This window comes from Phasianus colchicus, chromosome 18, assembly GCF_987193195.1.
Source record: "Phasianus colchicus chromosome 18, bPhaCol1.hap1.1, whole genome shotgun sequence".
In the NCBI taxonomy this organism is placed as follows: Eukaryota; Metazoa; Chordata; class Aves; order Galliformes; family Phasianidae; genus Phasianus; species Phasianus colchicus.
Window position 1 is genome coordinate 5,197,575 of NC_143453.1, and position 21,630 is coordinate 5,219,204.

The window sequence follows — 21,630 nt, forward strand, 5'->3', positions numbered from 1 at the left end:
TCTCCAGCAAACCCTCCCCAGGCTGAAGGATCCCAGGTTTTCTGGAGTCTGTTCTGTTCCAGCTTTTTCAGGTGATCTACTTCAGAAACTGATTTAGTCTCTGAATAGAACTGTCATTTAAATAGATTTGCCAATAAGAGGTCAGCTTAAATAAACTTCAAAACATTTCCGTGCTCATGGATAAATCCCTTCCACGTCAAGCCAATGTAATAGATTTTCTTCAGTAAATCCAAATTCAGCAAAAATTAAGTAGAAGTAGCAAAATCACCTCTTTTTGCTAAGCATATATATATATAACATCATCCTCCACCAGATAAAATATCAAATCTACAGTGATATTTAGGCATTAAGAAATATTCTTGAAATAATGGTATCACAGCAGTAACATCATCTGCTTTGGAAATGTGTCACCTTGATGTTTATATAGCCACGGGAGACCATTCAGCAATGGCAATGTGCTAATTCCATTGGCATTAACTCTCAAATTCAGTGATAGGGACTGAGGAATTTCAGAAACATCTCTTTCATCTAAAAGAGAATAAGGCAGGACATAACGGACGGTAGTAACACACTGTTAAATGGTTACAAGACACAGGAAATTTCAGATAGGGAAAGGGGAACACGGAGGAATTGGCTCTCCAAAAACTCATCATGCTCAGCTTGCAGGAATGGGCACTTGTTGGTCTTCTCCAGAATTTTACTCATGGAAAGTTGTGCACTAACCTCTGTGACAAAACTCAGGTGGCTTCCTCTATTGCTCTTGCTTAGCTGCAGGATTGCTTCAGTCGAATTTCTATGCACTCAGTCTGAAAAGCAGGATTTCCTTGCAGGAGTAACACCAACCACAGAGAATGGGGGAGAGGGCTGCCCAAGAAAAGGATACTCCCAATAAAGGCACTGTCTAGGCATCACAGAAAGACAACTTCCTTCTTTGATTTCATTTCTGGAATTTATGTTGATGATGATTGTAGATTAGCCCTCCAATGCTAAACTATATGCCACAGCCATGAAAACTGAAGGGAGAAATTTAGTACTAATTCCAGATTAATGCAGAACAAATTCAAAATCATAGCTTGTTCCTGTCTATTTGGATTGATTTACCAAAACCTCATGTTACATTGCCCTTTTTATTTACACACTCTGTCCTCTTCTTTCCCACGTATTTCACTGGGGCTGATTTTTGTTTTAATCAGCACATACATTTCCATTTTTGTTTTTGCATTTTTCAGCAGGCAACTGTAAATTTTTGAGTTGTCAGTACTAAGGAAGCTAAATCTGTTCATTCTAAAGCACCTGTTTTCAAGGGAAATTCTACCTGCAGAAATACCTCTGTAAAGCTTTTGAGTTTACAGAGTAAGCTGATGGACAAACAGAAGCTGATGATAATCTTTGCTATCTTCATTGAAATCAACTGGAATTTTATTTGAGCACATTGCTGAATCAGACAAAATATTCTCCTCCCCCTCTCTTCATTTTCCCCAGCAGATTCTTTGGATTTGGAAGTATCATTTCTTTTCATGTTTCATCAAATATGTTAAGAGTATTTTCATGTTCTTTGCAGCTACTTTTCCATTTGTCTTCAGAGTTCAGATAACACAGCAGTTGATGCACTGTGCTGCCTTTGTATCTGAGTTAATACTGAAGCACAACCACACGTACAGATGGAGTGCTTTAATACTGTTGTAAATGTTTTTGATTTTCACTGGAATTGTACAAAGCTCTGTATAAAGGGGTAAATGCAGGGTGTTATGGCCATGCATATATGAACATACTGTTTGTCTCACATTTCAGTTTTCAGTTATCTGAAAGTGAACTCATTAATTTCGATAGTAATATTTCCAGAGCAGCCATGTGAATTATGTGCAGTTGTCAAAGGACCTTGTGTCTGCCTCTTAGCAGCTGCCAATACACATGTCCATGGAGCTCAGCCCCAGTCAGCCCATGTCCTGCAGAGGAGAGCTGCAGGAATCAGGCTGGCTAAGCACCTGTCAGCCCAGCTGAACGGGGAAATATTTGAAGCCATGGGGGAGGCAGTGGTAGACATCGAGGGATTTAAACGACCAGAGGTTGTGTTCTTTCAAGCAAAAGGTAATGGCATCCATGTTACCAATTTATTGGTGTAAGCTCTTCATTTTATTTTTGCAGCAATACTTCAACATGTAATTCCAAGCCGTTATTGTGTTCATGAAAACCAGACTGAAATACCATCTTGTAGCATCAGTACTTACTGTAAGACAACACAGCAGATGCTTTGTTGTGGTCCCAGGAAAGCCCACCTGCTGTTGAACATAGGAAGTGTTTCCAGCAGTGATGTCTATTGGGAGAGTCATAGCAGCACTGCTACTTGTTTGAACTTGAACTGACTACTTGAGCATTGCAAATTGATGTTGCAAGCTCAATAACTTTCACTATTAATTTCTAAACTTTAATATTTTTCTCACCCACTTCAATCTGATGGAAATCTAGTGTAAGCCTAGACATTCCGATGTGACACATTTTCATATTCAAACTAAAGCTTTTCAACATTCATACAGCATGGTGCTTTTACATGTCGATTCAATTAACAAATTAACTATTCTTTGAGAATACATTTAGTTCAGCTCTCAAGAGAAAACGAAAATGATCACAGTACACAGTGATCACAGCAACAGTACTGAAGGAGTAACACTGTCTATAGAAGCACGTATTTAGATGAGAAAATTACTCTGTTTAAGCATTTGGGTGTATAACTTAAGGAAACTACATCTCCAGTGTGACTTACATTAGAAGTGTTCTTTGATTCTCTTGTAAAGAATGAAGCTTTGCTGTTCATACATTATCCTTTCTAATTCTTGTTGAACAATATGTGTTCAGTGCAACATTAGATAATGACTCATGCAATGCCTATTTGCAAATTAAACTCAGTTGTAAATCACTTCTTATAACAGCCATATCTGGTAAAAAAACCTTTAACAAATAAAAAGAAAAGAAAGTGAACACATAGGTTCTTAAGCTAACTGCAGTTACACATTAAGAATAACAATTCAGTATTCACACAGGAATTACTGGAACTACTATGTCTAAAAAACTGACTCGACCTTTCTGTTGTAGCCAGAATAATATTACTAACTAAAATAAAGTTAATCCCACTCCAGTTTGGTTCCCATATGCCTCTACCATGATTACTGATTTTATTCTTTAATTTACTGGGTCTTTGAAAAGGAAGGGAGAGAAAAAATAGGCTGAGAAAGAAGTGGAAGGGGGTATCAGTGACTGATCTCACAGCAAAAGCTGCTTTTTAACACATTTGTTGACTTCGTTTTAGACAGGCAGTTTCCTTTAATATGACAATGTGCTTAGACATTGTGAAGTATTCCTCCCACTGGGATTACATAATTGAATGCTTTTGTACTAAGATATATACACAATCATTTAGTTGCACAGATAGCTCCTAAATGCGGGCAGAAGTGTGATTTTCCTTTTCCCCATTGTAGAAGATTGTTGTTCTGATTCTGCAGTCAGTTCACAGCCCCAGTTACATCTCACTGTCCTACTTCATGCACATCTCTGCAAGATGACTGTAATGCCTGATCTCAGCTCCTGACTACTTTAGGTAGCAGAGATTATTATACCAGATTTTTTCAAGCTTAAAAGCTCCATATTTCTTTCCTCATTCTCACATGAGCTTTTGCCCTTAATTAAGATTTTCTTTAATTAAACTAACTCAAAACAGTTTACAGATCTGTGTGCTACCCCCCAGCTGCAGGTTACAGTGACACAAACCCTATGCTACTGTAATGAACCAGGTGGAATTAATCAGGACTGAAATGATAAAGCTAAAAGCACTATTTGAGCCTTTTAGCACAAGACTATTGAAAGATATTTTCTTTTGATATAGTGTATTGAATGTCAAGATAATGAGAAATAGTAGGTTTTTTATAAGGGAAAAAAAATAGACAAATAGATTTAATATGAAAAGAAAGCACAGAGTGCATCTGTTTTCATGCTAGAGTTGTCATATTAGTAACAGAGTGAGCATGTACCTTTCTGGGTGTTTTTTGCTAACTGTATTATCAGTATTATTGCTGGTGGGTTGTTTGCTTTTGCTATGATCATGAATGAGAGACAGAATACTCTAAAATTATGAGGATTCTGCACTCCTTTGCTTGGAATCAGACTATACATGTACAAAAAGGACATATGGGTTAGCAGAACTGTGGAAGGCCCTTGGAAGTACCTAAGCTCAGAACCAGCAATGTAAATTCGTTTCTCAGAAATTTAAAGACAAATCCTTCCTTTTTTTATTTTTTTCCCTGTCCTAGGGCACCCTCTAGCGCTAAGCCAGCAGCTAGTGTAACTTCTGAACAGCACAGGACAAATGCTGGGCATGTCTATAGAGATGCCCTGGCACTCTTGGATGGCCTTCCAGCCAGGCCTGCCACGTGTCTTGTTTTTATTCACACATAACATTTTGTTAGAGATAAATCCATTCATAGGACAGAAAATATTTTGGAGTTAATATGCAGGAGAGTGCTTTTGCATCATACTTACGGTGCAGTGAGGTTGCATCTGAGCCTCTGCAGGCAGGGAAATGAAGACACAGCAAACAGTTCATATGCTTGCTATATAGAAGGCTTGTGGGTCATGCAGCAAAAAAATAAAGAGTGAGCATTTGTGTTCTGTATATATGTGCTCTAAGACTGATTCTTCCTAAGGGTCAGCAGTGGCCAAAAGACATCCAGAGCAAGGTTCCCACAGGACAGTAACACAAGTGAGTAAAAGTCATTCTCCAGAAGCCAACAAAGCTCAAATCTGGTCTGTGTCCCTTTGCAACGCTGCTGTACTGTGCCACAGGGCAGCTCTCACAAAGGCTTAATGTGGGCTAGTGCAGCCTGCAGCACAAGTGCTCCAGAGTTGCTTCCAAAACAGTAACATGGGTTTCCAAACTGCATTAGTGTCTTCCTACTCCATTAGAGAAAGATGGCAACTGGCACTCAACATCTACACTAAGGCTCTTACCATCGTCTTCAGAGACAGGAACAAGGCTCTTTCATTCCAGTTTTACATAACTAAGAATTATGCCTGCTACCTTTTCTTCTGAGCGTCCCAACTTACTTTCTTTGCCACCCTTTTCCTTAAAGATGTCAGTGCCTGAATGAACTATGCACTTTGTGTGGAGCTGCATGCAAGCTGCATATGCCATGGGTTTCCCATCATCCTCAAAAATATTATCACCAGTACCAAAAGCAGAGTGTTGAATTCCATGACAGCGTGATCCCACCCTCAACAGTAAGAGTTGGTCTATTCTCACCTAGCTCCTCTGCTGCCAGTCAGTCCATTTTGTCTCCAGCTTCAGCTGCCATGCCTTCCTCATCTTTTCCTGGTCCCTTTCTCCCTGGCCATACGGTGCTTATTTTGGATGCAAAAGATATTAATTTCATTATTTATGAGAAAAATCTCACTCTAATTAAAAACAAAGTGAAACAAACGAACAAACAAACAAAAGCCCACCCCAAATAAATAAGTAACAATTAAAAAAAAAATCCACACCAGTCCCCATGTCAGAAATTCCTGATGCTCTCAATCATCTGCAGATTATGCAGTTCTTGTGCCAGGAAATGAAAGTGCATTAAGCAAAGCCAAATCCTGGTGCTACATGGCTTAACCATCAGTGCAAGACTCCTTACTGTGTGTAATAACAGCCCAGTAACAGCACAGGGAACATAACAACCATACACAAGTTACTCTCAACATCTGAGTGAAATTATTTTTTTCCCACTTTTTAAAACAAACGTTTCCTTGCTGTCTGCCCAGATGTCTCAATGGTTGGGTTGTCAGATAGTCAATAGGATTTGATTTTAAATTAATTACTGGCAAAAAAAAAAAAAAAAAGGAAGAAGTAAAAGCCCTTCCCTGCTCCCACCTAGTTGGTCTGTAGATGATTTAGGATGCACTGAAGCTTACAATTTTAGACTGACCTGAGAAAAGTCACTTCACTGCTACACACACAAGACTTATTATGATCAAATAAGAAAAACAAAACCCATGATGCAGGAAGCAGATAATAAGAAAACTGCTTTTTCTTTCTGTATCTGTTCTCTATGGGAAATTGTTTCTAACCACAACACCTGCAAATCTGCTCAGTTTTCTAGCTGCAAGTGTTCTGGACAAAAATGAATTTTCAGTTGGATGATGTATTTTATTCAGCAAACATTTCTATCTTTAAAGGTGTTCCGATGTTAGAGCACTAACCTATAATAGATTTTTGGCTGCATGTGACAAAAACAGCTTCTTAAACTTAACACAGAACTTACCTTTATGTTTCCTTTAGGCACCAGACATGCTTTTCCCTTCAGCCTCACAGGAAAAAGACAACAACAATATACACACACACGCACATATATATATACAGGAGCAGTACACTTCAGTAGCAGCCATTTATTTGTCTGGCACAACATAACAAAGACACCTGGGAACACAAATTTCAGAAGCAGTGGTTATCCAGTAAATCCTGTAGATAGCTGTTGTGCTTACATTTGATCTGCAAAACTGAAAGGAAGGAGTTAGAAGTCTGATCTTGCCTATGCTTGGATGTCAAGCTAAAACAACTAGAATTAGATTGAAATCAAAGAAATTACTCAACCCATCACTAATTCATTGCAGTTTTACAATAAGGCTTTTTTTTTTTTTTCCCTTGAAAATTTCACAAAACTGTCAGGCTTCAGAGGATGCTATATTAAGTGAATATTTCTGTTTGCACAGGATTTGAAGATCCTTCTCCAAAATAACTTTAAGCAGTGTGCTTGAGACAAACATATGTTATGATATGCACTGCATCCAAGGATCTTGGCATTTTCTCTCCAGAACATGGTTCCCATTGACTGCATCAGAAAAAGGGTGGTCAGCAGAGCACAGGAGGTGATTGCCCCTCTCTGCTCTGCCCTTGTGAGGCCCCATCTGGAGCACTGTGTCCAGGTCCAGGGTCCCAACACAGGAAAGACATGGAGCTGTTGGAGAGGGTGCAGAAGAAGGCCACAAAGATTATCTGAGGGCTGGAACACCTCTCCTACGAAGACAGGTTGAGGGAGCTGGGCTTGTTCAGCCAAGAGAAGAGAAGGCTGTGGGAAGACCTCATTACGGCCTTCCAATATTTATAGGGAGATTATGCACAGGAGGAAAATCAACTTTTTAAATGAGTAAACAGTGATAGGACAAGGGGAATGATTTCAAGCTCAAGGAGGGAAGATTTATATTAGACATCAGGGGAATTTTTTCACTGAGAGAGCGTTGAAATGCTGGAAAAGGTTGCCCAGAGTGTGGATGCCCCATTCCTGGAGGTGTTCAAGGCCAGGCTGGATGGGGTCTTGATCAACCTGATCTAGTATTTGATCCAGTAGTTGGCAACCCCACCTGCAGCAGGTGGTTTGGAACCTGATGATCCTCGAGGTCCCTTCCAATCCAAGCCATTCTACCATACTACAATTTCACAGAAACAAAATGAATGGCTCCTTTAGCACAGATCAGCAGTAATTCCCATTGTGGAAGATGCCCTGTCACATCAAACAACACACCATTTAGCCACTGGCAGAAGAACAAGATCTGAAGGAGGTGGCCTGTACAGTCACACCAACCTCAGTACTTCTTGGGATGGACAAAAAGCCCTCCAGCTACCTGACACCATAATGGGAAGAAAAGATTTTAAAAAGAGAAACGCAGATAAAACTTCCAAATATCGGATTACAAAAATTTAAGAGCAGATCAACAATGTTCAGCTCTTTAGCTGACTTGAACAGCTTCACTTACTGTTCTAATTTTTCTTCAACAAAACATTAAACCCTTCTCAAAACAGAAGGGCTAGACATCAAAGAAAGAACAAGATCATGCACATTAAGCAACACTGGGAGGGAGAAAAAAGCAAAATGTTTAGAAGAATAAAGAAAAACTATCATTTTTCAATGGGCAAATTCATTTAAGACAATCGAATGTTCAGTCTTCATACCTCAAACCAATGCTGTAAGCATAGACCAATGAACTTAAACATCATCACAGTGTTAGCCTTACACATTGAAAAATGTATGTTAGCCAGTAATTAATTTGAGTGAAAGAGTACTATTTAGAATGAGGTATCCACGTTGTCTTCCATTTCTCATAAAAAGCTGATTTCTATTTTTTTCCATGCTATCTTCTGCAACAGCAAATACAATTCCTGATTTTCTAATGCAATTACCATTCAATGACTACACAATATGCTATACATCGTGTTTACAATAACTTACAGCAAATTAATGAGCAAACAAACACTGAAAGCATATTACTACTGAAAATATCCATTTGCTTTTACCATTCAGTTACCCTTCCCCACATCTTTTGCATCTTCCTCACATCATTTGCATCAGCTCACCTATCACTTGCAGTAAGTGAACAAGTCATAGGAACAATGCTAATATGCTCAAGATGGAAACGCTCACTTCCCTACAACTTACATTTTTTCAAAACAAAGAACACTGAGTATGAGAATAAAGTTGCAATATTTTGTTTGACAATGCTTCTTTTTATCTAGGATCCATTCATTATTCTTACACCAAATGAATGACCATTGTAAAAGCAGATTAAATGCTGGACTGTACACTGAAGTATTCTTCCCACGTCATCATATTCACCATGTCTTCTTCCCTACGTTGTTCATCAGTATTCAAAGACACTCGGACGAAAAAGGATTCAGATCATGTCTCAGTAGGGAAGTGAGCCCACTGCATGCATTCTTGGCAGCACTGCCTGACTCAGCTCAGGGTCACACAAGACCAAATCCATTCTAAGATTTCTGGAAGTCTTCAGAAAAGAATTTCTCCCACCCCCTTCCTCCATTACCCTTTTCTCCAAAAGGAAAGGAGGAGCAGAACATTTGCCAGAACCATGGCACCTTGCTCTCTCAGATGAACAGAGGAAGCAGTAGGTACATTTCAGCTTTATTAGAAAAAACCAAAAGTTTATACAAAGCTTTGCATTTTACAGAAAACCACCTCCCCCAGACACAAAGAAATCCAACATGGCAAGCTGTATGCATTTCCTTTTTTCATATACATACATATATATATGTACACAGACATATATATGTATGTGTGAGCACGTGTGTGTATATATAGTGTGACGTAGGTTTTTTTTGCATGGATTGCATTCATTATTTTACAAAGGTAATACTCAGTAAAAAAAAAAAAAAAGGTCTTTGTTACCATTATTTTTTCATATAAATAACTGTGAGCAGTCCCTCTGCAGATAGATAAAAAACACCTTTTCATGTCATTCTGTAAAAAACAGACATTACTGAAACGGTACTGAAATCTTAAGTCTTTTTCAATACCACCATAAAAATATCATCTAGCCCCCAATTCAAAATGCTTGTCCAAGGCATCAGAAGAGAAAGGACTGTAAGACAATTCTGGAAAGATCAGTTCGTTAAGCCAACGTTCAGGTTGGTAATTTCTGCTGGACCTCATACGTCGGTGTGAAATGAGCACAAACAGGAGGCCAAGCTCTCTGTCTGCCTAGATAAGCTGGTTCTTTGCCTACTGACACCGAGACAAATTCCAGCAAAGCGCAACAACTGTGCCAAGCAGCTGACAGCCTGTCCGCTCACCCTTTTCACCCCACAACAGACTTTCTTAATAAAATTAAATCCTCTGCCAGCTCAGCAAACTTCTTCCTACTCCATTCACCTTGAAAGGAGATAGACTAATCATGGCAAGACCAGACAGAGATTCCACTGTTGAATTATTAGGAGAAAAACTTAACTAATGGCAAAAATGTAAAAAGACAACTAAAAGGAAGAAAATGATATAGAAAAGAGCTATTGGATTGAATCCCAAGGCTCTGGTTGAAGAAGCAAAAACAGTACAGAGATGTCAGTTGCAGCTAAAAAAAAAAAAAAAATCCTTGCATTTACTGAAGTTAAAGGTGATGGTGTGGTCCAAATGAATTAACTGCCTGGTAAACAATCGTTTTTCTTCTGTTAAGCACCATGATGGGGAGAATGGCGAAGATTTTGAAGGCAATACAAGTGGTAGTGGTGATAACAGAGGTAATGAAAGTGAAGAACACGATGCAGATTAAATGGTGAGTAATGCCAACGAGGATGTTTGGACTGCCAGAGATGTTGGCAACAAGAATGGTTATATGGTTGGTTGGTGTTGATGATGGCCAGAATTCATTCATATGTCCATGTAGTCATCATCTTCATCAGTATCACTTTCCAGTGAGGACTCCTGGCTTGAGGTCTCTAAGATTTCCAAAGCTGGCTGACAAAGGCTCTCCTTCTTTACATTCGCTGCGGACTGAGCAGACAAAATAGCAGACTGATCCCAAAAAGAGAGAGAGAGAATATATTGCTAAATAGTCAGGATAAACCCATGATCACAGGGATAAAAGCCAACTGGTTGCTATTCCGTCACATTCCAAAGCCCTCTTACTTCCATAAAAGATATGGCAACCTAATGTGAAACTACATAACATTAACCAGTAGGTTTCCCCATAGTCACTATTCTAGTAGCTTTCACTAATGGAAGAATTGCAATTGCTGCACTAACTCCCTCACACATTTTGATAATTCTGCTTAATTCCCAAGAAAGGGATACAGACTAGGATAGCTCTGATGCCATCCATGGCAGGAATTTCACCACTTCTTAAAAACTGAATCCTGTTAATAATAGCTAGCCTCTTACAACAAAATAGAATAGTTCTGTTGGAAGTGACATACGAAGACCACCAAGTCCAACTATCTGACTACATCAGGACTGACCAAAAGTTAGAGCATATTATTAAGGGCATTATTCAAATGCCTCCTGAGCAACGACAGGCATGGGTCTTCCACTATTTATGCTACTTCTGGTTATGAACTGGGGACAGGAACAGTTGCTCCTTTCGCACGAGTATTTTATTGAGGGGCGAATTAAGATAAAAACAATAAGCCAAAAAATTACTGTTTCCCTTTTATTACCTTTAATTTTTGCTTGGTCTCTTCTGAAATGCTGCCCTTTGGAGAAAGGAGGGTGGGAGTGGGTGGAGTGACAGTGATCTCAGGTGGAAATTTGGTGACAGATGAAGGTATGAAAAGCTTTGGCATGTTGGGCAGAATGCGAGTTTTTACTCGGGTGCCATCTGTCTTGTTCTGCTGACTTCCCAAAGTCTGTGAACTGGAGCTGAGTTCAGGCTTGGAACTGGAGGCTAAACAGAAAATAATAAGAAAAACATGTTAGGAAGCTATGTAGGATTTCAGATGTCAAAAAAGAGGGAGCAGTTGATTGTCAGACATATGGCTAGCTCAAAAGGTCTTTCTTCAAGTTTTGCTTTAATTATGATGCAGAAACATAAGAACAAAGCGCCTCAAGATTCTATAATGGCAACTGGAAATCAATAATAATTCAAAAAAATCTTTCTGGGCAGCAGAAACTCAATCTATTTAAACCGAGCATTAAAGTGGTAGTACTGCACTGGCTCATCTACATCTAGATTAAGAAGACTCCCCCAGATACCATTTTCCCACTCACTGCAGATGCAATTATCTTACCTTTGCATTCTCTAACTGGTTCCCCATTCTGTAATGCACCAAATAAAGCTACTTAGTTTTACTTAAGTCTTTTATAAACTTCCTCCACTATAGAGTTGTCTTTTTAGTAATTGAAATGTCAGCTCCTATTTCCTATCAATTCGTATTGTAAAGATCCCCCATCAGTTGGCTACGTTTTCAAACAAGGCCTTTATAGTTTCTACTACTGTCCTCACAGATTAAGAAAAATACACAGTAATATCTGTCAACACTTCCTCATTACTTTCTTCAAATTCTGTCATAAAAAATCTTTAGGTATAATGTCAGCAAAGAAGCCAGATCCTTGGTGTGCTCATGTTACTGTACATCACACTGATTAGCATCGTCATGTAATCTCTACATACTCCTCAACAATGCTTGTTGTCTTATCCAAAGTTGCTAAGAAAGGGCTCATCTCATGAAGCAAAGAAGGATCTGGCCCTTCTTTAGGCACTATCACAAAACAATACATATCTAACAATAACCAGCAGGAGACAATGCTTTCACATTCAAAACTGAGAATTTAGCATAAATTTATTGATATTTTACTAATAATGATGCTTCAAGTGGATTTTTTTTTTAAAGTTGTATGAATGAAAGCAGATGCATAATAATAATAGGTGTTTTAATATACATTTTTTTGGATTCAGTCTTGTTAAATCCTTCTTTGAAGGCTTCTGGAATTGATAAGGCTACTTAAACATGGCAAAATAAAATACCAGATCCCTGATGCTATCCTGAAAAATAAACATTACACTGACTACTGAAGGATGTGAAATTGAATCGTATGTTCTCAGCAGTATACAAGAATGTAAGAACTGCCACGACAGATGAAGCTTTCCAACAAGGTCAGTGACCCATCTCCATTTGCAGACAATCAGCTCAGAGCAGAGTACCAGAAACGTTGCAGTAATCAGACAGAAGATAATCTGACTCTCGCAAATAAGAAGAAAAGAGAGATACCCTGAACATGAATATCTATGTTTGTGCCTGTCTGAAAAATACAAATTTTACATTTTTCCAGTATAAATAACAACTCCTACTTCTCTTGGAAAGGGGGCAGAGGAGGGATAGAAAGCATTAACTGATGTAATGCTGGTTTTTATGTTAACTTGACTCAGTCGGATTATCACAAAAAATCATTTCCTTCTGCCAAATATTTCAACAGAATAATCAAGTGTTGTCATACTGCCCTGTGTAAGATTTCAATGAAAAGAAAAGTTCTACTTTCAAAGCTCAACCTACATAGCACAATAGCCTAGTACTGGGAGGTTTTTTATTTGGCTTTGCTGCTATGGTACTTGGTATGTGAGTCATGCACCAAATAACCATTAAGGGACTACAAGGAACTTCTGCAAGAAGCCATGACATAGCCAAGAATGCTCTATACTCTGAAATACTTACTGGAAGGCAAGCAGCAAAGAAGCTGTGTAACATGCATCACAACTAAGGCATATCTAATCAATCTCTACAGACTAATACTCAAAGAAGAACTTTTTTCAGCACTGAAGCACAAAAAGCTCCTACCTTGGGTACAAACATGTCCTGAATTTGTGCTGGTCACTGATTCCACTTGCCAACAAACAGGCTCTGGTGATGGTGCAACAGTAGCCATTTTCATCTGCTGACAAAGCCGTGACTCCTGTTGCTGAAATCCAAGACCCTCCAAAGGCACTTCAAGCTCTTCTTCCTCTTTATTAATGAAAGATAATTCACAGATTAACACACATGCTGATCTCTTTCCTAAGCCTCAGTCCTTCTGCTGTCTAACCACCTGGTAGAAGCTGTTGTGGGTCTTTTTATTTTTTTAATCTTCATTTCTTAACTACAAAGTGACTGAGTAAAATTAAATACTGGGGAGCTAAGATGGCAACCACAACTTTTTCATACTTGCTGCCATCGATTCAAATTCTTAAAAAATGTTCTTTAAAAAGGTGAAGAAAAAAATCTGTTCTACAGCATGTTGTTACCTCTGCAAGAAACAAATTCATGCAACTGACCATTAACCTTTGCAGACACGAGGGGTGAATCACTTGTCATACATTCAAAACAAAATCCATCACCCTTAATGATGAGCTACGTGTGATCGATGGGTCTCTCTGGTCTGCAATCACGGGCACAAGCTACACTGAAGTGCAGCTCACTGCTAAGAAAGATTAATTACTGTGAACATCCAGCAACAGGGCCAAATCTGTTCCATTTTTCTTCTTTATTTAATCAATATGAATCTACGTAAAATACTCGCCGACTCAATCAGCCTAAAAAACTAGTCTAATATTCCTATCTTCTGCTGCTCCAGAATTTGGGATCTTCACAACTCATATCCTAGTGTGTATGAGCACAATCTCATCATTATATATCAGTTGTATCAGCTTTTCCTACACACAGGGCTACATGTTGTACCTAGCAGGAGTAATTTTCACTGAACTACCATGAGCTAATGACAGCCCTATCTGGGAAGGGCAGAGTGAAACAGCAGCTAGCATTACAAGGCTATAGGTACACAAACAAGCACTCATTCTCTCACAGAAATGAAGATATCCTTCAACAACAGAGGGCTGCTCAGACAAATATGAATTATCTCACATTAACACAGGGTAAGGTGTACACAGGCAGCTACTGTAGTCAAGCAGATGCAATATATACTCACAGCCTAACTTCTCTAAAATCCTCCTATGTCCACATTCTAATTTAATCTAGGATTTTGTCCTAGATTGACTTACAAGGGAATATTTTTCAACTTTTCCTTATTGGAAAAATACTCCTTCCCCCAAACTCCCTATGTGCTGAAAACACTTCACCACTGTAGAGTTAAAACTGAAATTCTTGAAAGAGCTTGGTGAAAGTCAGATAGATGCAGTTTGAAAGATACAACTTTTTAAATGCATTGTATTTCCAGCGTTCTTGAATAATTTGCATCAAAAAAGCTTACCAAAGTAGGCTGTTCAGTTCTTTCATTCACTAATTTTCATTGGTAAAATAAAAGAACCCATTATCTAAACTGGTAGCTGGCAGCCAATACAAGCCTTAGGATAAATGAGTTTGCTTGCAGAGAATTCTCCTATAGTTCCCAAAAAGGAAAGGTCACACACTTCAGCACAAATCACAGCAGCCTCTGTTCTGCCATGTTCCACTCTCTATCAAGCACAAAATGGAACGGTGTAGTGCAGAAGAACAGTTCTCATTCTCTTTCCTGCACAAAACATGGTCTTGACAGTAGGAAAAAAGAGTTGCATCTGACCAATTCAGCTTAAAAGAACAGAGAAGGAAGCAGCAAAACAACAATCTGGAATCTGGATTAGGAAAATTCTAACTCATTGTTTCCCTGTTTGTGAAATAGAAGAGAGCTGAAGATCATTCTATGTATGTGCCTGCTCTTTACATAAGACAGGCATGATTTAACTGCATGCTGAGAAATACAAGGGACCATATGAAGAAGGATCAGCCCTCGTGTGGCCCAAAGCCAATAAACACACATCCCACTACACCACAAGCAGCTGACAACAAACGGAGTCTAAACCCAGACTGCCACACTGAAATGGCTACGAGATACTTGATGAAAAGACAGAGCATTACACCAACGTCTGAAGAAACGCAAGATGAAAATGATGTTTTCAGATCATCCTGCAAGGCAGCCAAGACAGCAACTCTATTTTGCTTACTCCAACACTACAGGCTCAGAGTCTAATGCATCTAGGGTAAGTACCAACAGAACCTTACTTACCCACTTGTTAACCAAGGAGACAGAACACCAGTTCACTTGGCAAATACAAAGCCATATCAACTGGAGATCCTGTAGCTTTAACTATACTGCTAACTGAGAACAATTTCCTATGTACTCAACTGCTAAATTACACTGGGGACTTAATAGTTCACCATTCAGAATAAAAGCTCTGATTTGCGTTATTGTTTAATGACTAAACTCTACCTCTTATGTTGATTATAATCTTTGTTTAATTATAAGATACATCACTGCTTAAGCTGATTTGCTGAGCTTTACTTAACTAAATTATGCCCCCCTGACAAAGCTCTTTTCAGCAGTATATTTCTAACCAGACGCTGCAAGACTGATACAAGCCTACTTTCTTTTATGAGGTAGCAGCTTCTCACACAAATCATCTTTTACATCATATCTGTTTTCTTGCTTTTGAAGGTATCGATTTGTAGCGCAGCAAAACTAGATTTAATTAGAACAAACCGGTGTGTCAGCCCTTTTTCATGTAGAAGTGAATGGAAATGAAAGGGCAGGACTTTGGCACACCAAGCATGTATTTCTATTACTACACTTCTAGAAACAGCACTTGTTAATATTCTATCAGGCTGCATCTCTCAGTACATCCAGAGCCACTGTCTGGTAATGAATCCTTCATTGCTAAATACACACTGACTGAATTTTATCCCCTGATTGGGTGATACACTTTATTCTTCTGTGACTGTGCAAATTTGTTTTTGCAGTAAGTCACATTCATGGCATTATTTCTAAGTTAAACATTAAGTTAATGAGAAAAATACATATTTTTATTTTTTTATAAGATCTGGCTGTTCCAAGTGTCTATAATTTGCACTATCAATACTTCAATACAGTGCACAAATACATCTTTTTTCATTACAGACAAATAGGGCAAAAGGCAGAAGGATAATCAGGAAGCAACACACAGCTGAATCTCCTCTTATTTGTCTGAAACAGATTTCTGAAGAGTATCTCTTGGTATTTACCATGTGGACAATGCTGCCACAGCCCCGAACATAACGTCCTAGTTTTTTCTAATAAAAACTTTCCCCAGGGAGGGAAAGACTTCACTAACTCATGAGCCACAAAATTCTTTGCAAGTGCAAGAGCACAAGAATATAACTGCAGCACAATCCAAAGGTGTTCTGAAGCTCGGATTGAATCTCAGTTAAGAAATCTTTTGGTAATACATACGCAGTACTTGCACTGTTCTTGCAGGCTTTCCAACATTAGCTCTACAATCCCAGGTTAAAATAAAACCAGTTTGGGAAGATGTAATATGCGTTGGTCTCCAGGCTGAAGATGGGACAGGTTCTGCACTCTGGAGATCGATTCTGCACTCTCACCTCGTAACGCAACACACAAAAAAGCATACAGAAAACCCACAGATTTGCAATGCATATGAATATTTACATGGAAAAGTTCATCTCCAACCGAGCTGAATTCTAAGTATTTTTGTCAGCCTTCCCTTTCCCGACAGCTGTCTAAATACATACATAAAATAGTATACACATAGAAAGAAGGACATCATACCTCTCAACATCTCCCTGCTTTAGTGAGGAAGAAACAAGCTGAAAACAATTCAATGCAACAACCTACTCCAGCTTTCCTCTCCAACCTCTTTCCACTTGTTGCCAGGGCAACCAGTGTTTGCAGATGCCTATAGCGGGCGCTGGGTTCATGACTTCATCACAGTTAATATTCTCTCGCTGCCTCTTTAGACAGAGAATACAGTATATACATACATCCCTGCACTATAAACACAGAGATTATACAACTCCCGCACCCTTTACTATAGGAAGACGACAATTTATGTCCTATTTGGACATGTCTGTATGAAAATATTCACTCGGCAATTTGCAGATGTGGAGAAAGTTTAAAAGCAGTCGCACTGTAACAGCAAGCAGCTGCTCTGCTGTCTGTGTGCTGTGCTGTGCACTTCATTGCTCAATTTCCTTCTGCTGTCAGCTATAAGGAGACACTGACATCCCAGTGTTACAAAACATTTTAGCTGGATTTTCGAGAAACCCTTTAGTCATGCACTAAAACCTATTACGTGAGGGCTGAAAGACAAGCCCAGAAAATGTGACTGGCACCTGGAAAAATGCTTCCCAGTTGCTGAGGGAGGTGGTGTGAAGTATTAAAGCATGGCTATGTGAAAGGCTACAAGCAACTCACGGTGTGTGCACAAAGCATCATTTCATTATGGGAAAAAGGAACTGAGCTTTGAACTCCAGAACAGAACACCAACACGATTTCAAAAGTGCATGCTTGGAGAAATGAACAGAGAAGAGCTTCAATGGCTTACACAAAGTGGTTATGCCTCTTGGTTTCACCCCTCTGCAAAGCACCTTCCCCAGCACTTCTGTGTGTCAGACAAAGAGCCTGAAAATACATGACTGTGATTTAGCAGATCTGTACCACCTTGCCCTCCAACCACTTCAAAAGAGTAACGACTGCATTCTGTGTCTGTGCCTGCAGACACAAAGAAATACATACTTTATTTGTCCCAGTGACAAAGGATTTACTTGGTATTTCAATGGCCACGCAGGGTACATGTAGCTTTTCAGAGCTATCACTGATTTACCATATAAGGTGGATATCTGTATGTTGATGGAAATGCATCTAATCTGTTACTCCCTGACACGATGAAGTAAATATCCTACCACACTTCCAAAGAATAGCGCTAATGTGTAAACAATTAATTTTCAATATTCCATCTGCCTCACCCTCTGGCGTGCTGGGAATTTAATACAGTTTTTTTCCCATACAGCAGTTGCAAAAGGGCACGGAAAGCCTGAATTTGCAGGAGCTCAGAGTTTCCTCATACACTGTGCTACTAAGTCAATGGAAAGACTGCGCTGGAACACAGGTTGGTTCAGCTGAACACAGCTTGGTTAAGAATGCTGACCCACAGAAGTAACAGAGCCATCATGTAACTGCCTTTGTAGTGAGGTGCTACACCATACACCACAGCAAGCAGCATTCAGTTCACCAAGGCATATAGTAAGTATACTCAGTACTCTTTTCCTTACACATTTACCTTCTCCATTCCCACTTTCCTGCCGTGATGTTTATTTCTAAAAAAAAAACCAACAACCACAGAACAACAAACAATGAAGTCATAGCTGCAGAGATAAGAATTTGACTCGAAATGCCAAATTCAGGAAATTACATTCAAAGCTGACACACAAAGCCATGTGTTAAAAATTAAGCATCAGAGTAATTTTGGAAGCAGAAAGCTGTGTAACACAAGTTCTACGGCTCCCTGAAATGAAATAAATTCAAACAGTCTGGTGAACAGAAGTTGGCACTGTAATAAGATGAATACTGCTGTATTTATAACTGTGGTCCTGACTATTAGACAGTGGTATCAGCCATACTCCACACTCCTCACTAATGCCGAGGTCAGCTGTGACAGAACAGCACTGATGTTAGTACAAAACAGGTGGTTGCTCTGAAAGTATTTCTTGGGAGTTACTGTGGGTTGGGGACTATTCCCAAGCTCCCAGGCCCCTGGTGTGGAAAAGCCATGCTGGGACAGGGTAACAATGCTGCCAGTGCAGTTCTCATGTCCAGAACCACTTCCTGCTGCTCTCAAGCTTCCTAGAGATGCAGGAAGTTGACAAGTGTGCTGGTAAAGATATGCTCTGAAGTTCAGTAGTAACTTTCCTTTCTCTCTTTGCTAAAAGCCTAAACCAAAAACAAACAACACAGGAATAATCCCCAACACCCTTCAATAATAAATAATTCAGTGGGCTGAGATCAAAGAGATAACAGTTTTGTATGCAATTAGATGAACTTTCAAATGGCACTGTAAGAAATAGTTAATTGATAGTTGTGTTTTACTACTGGATTTAGCAAGAGTACATCATTTGAGAGCATCACACAGCAGTACCTGTGGACAGTAACTACTCATCTGTGGTCTGCTCCTTGTGAATTGTATGGACTGGTTATTCAACAAAAGCCATAAGCCCCTTCCTCCTCTGCCAGTATTTTTCGTCCTTCTCTGACCTGATAGCCAATTAAGCACAATACAACTGGGCAAAAGTAGCTCTAAGAATAGTGGAGTTTCATTATACTATTTCAAGAGAATTTTCCTGAGAAATCTGTAAATGCAAAACCTGTGCAGTAGGCTTATAACTACATCCCTCTTCAGCCTTCATTTGTGCAGCAGTGTGTAAAACATTCATTCTGCTGGCAGCAATCTAAAAGTAGTGCAACTGAAAGATACTGTAACAATACAGCATCATTACCATGTTCTTTTCCAAATCTTTGTGGTCTCCAGAAGACACGTTCTCTGTTAGTGCAAATATCCATATGGCAGAGCTTTCCCAGGATTTCCAGGGGCATCCAGAGAGTCTCTCTGAACCCAGGCCTGACCAGCTCATGCTCTGCACCAGGCTTCTTACCATCACCTCACAGGCCAGTTTGGAAGCTGTTGTTCCTGCCCTAATTTTTCTTACTGATTAACATGAGCACAAACAACCAACAACAATTTTAATTTTTCAATTCTGCACAATATTGGATTGAATAAGCAAAATTAAACAAAATTAACCAACAAAAAGAACACAAACAACCTTAAGGGTAAAGAATAGTAATAGGCATTAAGTGTACTGAAAAACTTTTCTGGAATGAATTTGTTGCAATAGCAAACTGAATCAGTGTACTTCCAAAGGGAAGAGGAGAAGACACAGCTGACTGGAACTGCCTGAGCACCAGGCAAAAGGGAATTAAAGAGTCATTCACAAACAGGAAAACCCCTGCTGACATTCAGTGAAGTTGTTTTCAGAGCACGGTCATTGTGAAAAATAAAAAGCTTCGTGAAAAGGAAGGATCAGACAGGAGGAAGTGAGAATGCCAATGCCAACACAGGAGGCAGATGCAGAGAGAGCAGAGAGAACGCAGAGCTGCCTGAAGGCCACCCAGTTGATTTCTATTAGCAGCCATGCAGTCACTAACAGGTGACTTCCACTCAAGGATGCTACAGAAGGCATGAGGTTACAAGTGCTTAAAGATGAGATTTTTAAAGCCTTGGAGGAATTCAGTCTGGGGAACTGAGGTAGAAAGCTGCCAACATGGAAAACAAAGGAGGAAATAACAGAAGTCAAGTTGCCTACAAGTGACACAAGAACATCAAGTCAAAGGACATGCACATACAAGAAAGAATCCTTACACCAGGTAACTGCTGGAAGAGCAATGTGAAATGAAGCTCACGTGAGGCCCCAGGCCTACAGTCAGCCTATAACATTTTCTGTGTTTCAGTTTTTTTGAGCTACTTGTTGAGATCAGCTCTGTACTCTAAAGCACAGTTTTGAATTCAGCAGAAAAAAAACAGGGAAAGAGACTGATCATAAATAAGATTGAACTACTGCAGGTCCTTTCATACTGAAAGTTTGAATTGCATTCCATAGCTAAAATAAGGTTAAACAAAATTAAAGCAATTTAAATTCATTTCTCACTGCAACAACAGTTTACCCTTTCATGCAACTTTCTTCACAAGCTCGTTTGTTGAAGTCTGAAAGTTCTACAGGTTGAAATACATTCAAACCTCTAGTGCCCTGCTGTGCCTGCATAAGAAACATCTGAAATTACAGCAAGGTACTTAGATGGCTTATGGGCTGCAACTTCCCAGCACACTACAGAAAGAACTGGTAGTCTTCCTTAGCTCTGAATTTCTAAGTCCAGACACTTACATCATGAACTTCTTGGTTTTACATCAAAACGTTTAGTGCTTTGTGAATTTAGTGCACATGAACTTAATGGAGGAAAACTGCTACTCTTCTACCCTTAATTTAAATGACAATTTGCTGAATAGATCCTTTTAAACAAAACAGGTATTAATTACAAGTAAACAAACCTTGAAAAACAGGATATGAAAGTTTTCCTGTCCATCCTTTATAAGAATCATTATTTGGATAAGGACAACAAAAATGAAAAAGTCATGACTTTCCAGCAATTTAGAACAGTGTACCAACAGAGCAACGTGATGCACTGGAGAGGGTTTATCCTAATTACCCTATTTACTTCCCCCCGAAAAGAACTACAGGCTGCATCAAAATACAAACATTTCCATAGTTTCACATACATTTATGCCTACCTGCAGGAAACTCTCGTATCAAAACTACCACTCCTATTACTTTGATGCTGAATTTCATCATGCTGTATTCTGCCCTAGCTAGTTATCTTAGACATAAAATCCCACTAAAACATTCACAAAAGAAATGAGTGGATACTTTGCTTTTAAAGCCATTACTTTTTCTAGGTGAAGGCACAGAAAATGATAGCAACTAATACTCTGATGTGCAATATTCTCACAGAAACAAACAGAGGAGGAGGTTAC

At 39.2% G+C, this 21,630-nt stretch overlaps 1 protein-coding gene and 1 long non-coding RNA gene across 6 annotated transcripts in view; both read right to left on the bottom strand.

Annotated features, from left to right (window-relative positions):
• Positions 1-319: 319 nt before the first annotated feature.
• LOC149915515 (uncharacterized) lies at positions 320-5,429 on the bottom strand. The gene is made up of 3 exons (XR_016472109.1): positions 4,531-5,429; positions 2,762-2,946; positions 320-864 (listed from the first exon to the last, which is right to left on the bottom strand). It is a non-coding gene; the product is annotated as an uncharacterized LOC149915515 (long non-coding RNA).
• A 3,504-nt stretch (positions 5,430-8,933) lies between these two features.
• CABIN1 (calcineurin binding protein 1) overlaps positions 8,934-21,630 on the bottom strand; it is a 92,922-nt gene continuing 80,225 nt past the window's right edge. For 4 of the 5 annotated variants that reach the window (XM_031592337.2, XM_031592334.2, XM_031592335.2 and 1 more), the window contains exons 36-38: positions 13,085-13,249; positions 10,970-11,196; positions 8,934-10,328 (exon numbers count right to left, since the gene is read on the bottom strand). In XM_031592337.2, the coding sequence (XP_031448197.2) occupies positions 10,185-10,328; positions 10,970-11,196; positions 13,085-13,249 (536 nt within the window). In that variant the 3' untranslated portion in view covers positions 8,934-10,184. The remainder of the gene's footprint in view (positions 10,329-10,969; positions 11,197-13,084; positions 13,250-21,630) is intronic. The other variant, XM_031592338.2, reaches the window with a different exon arrangement.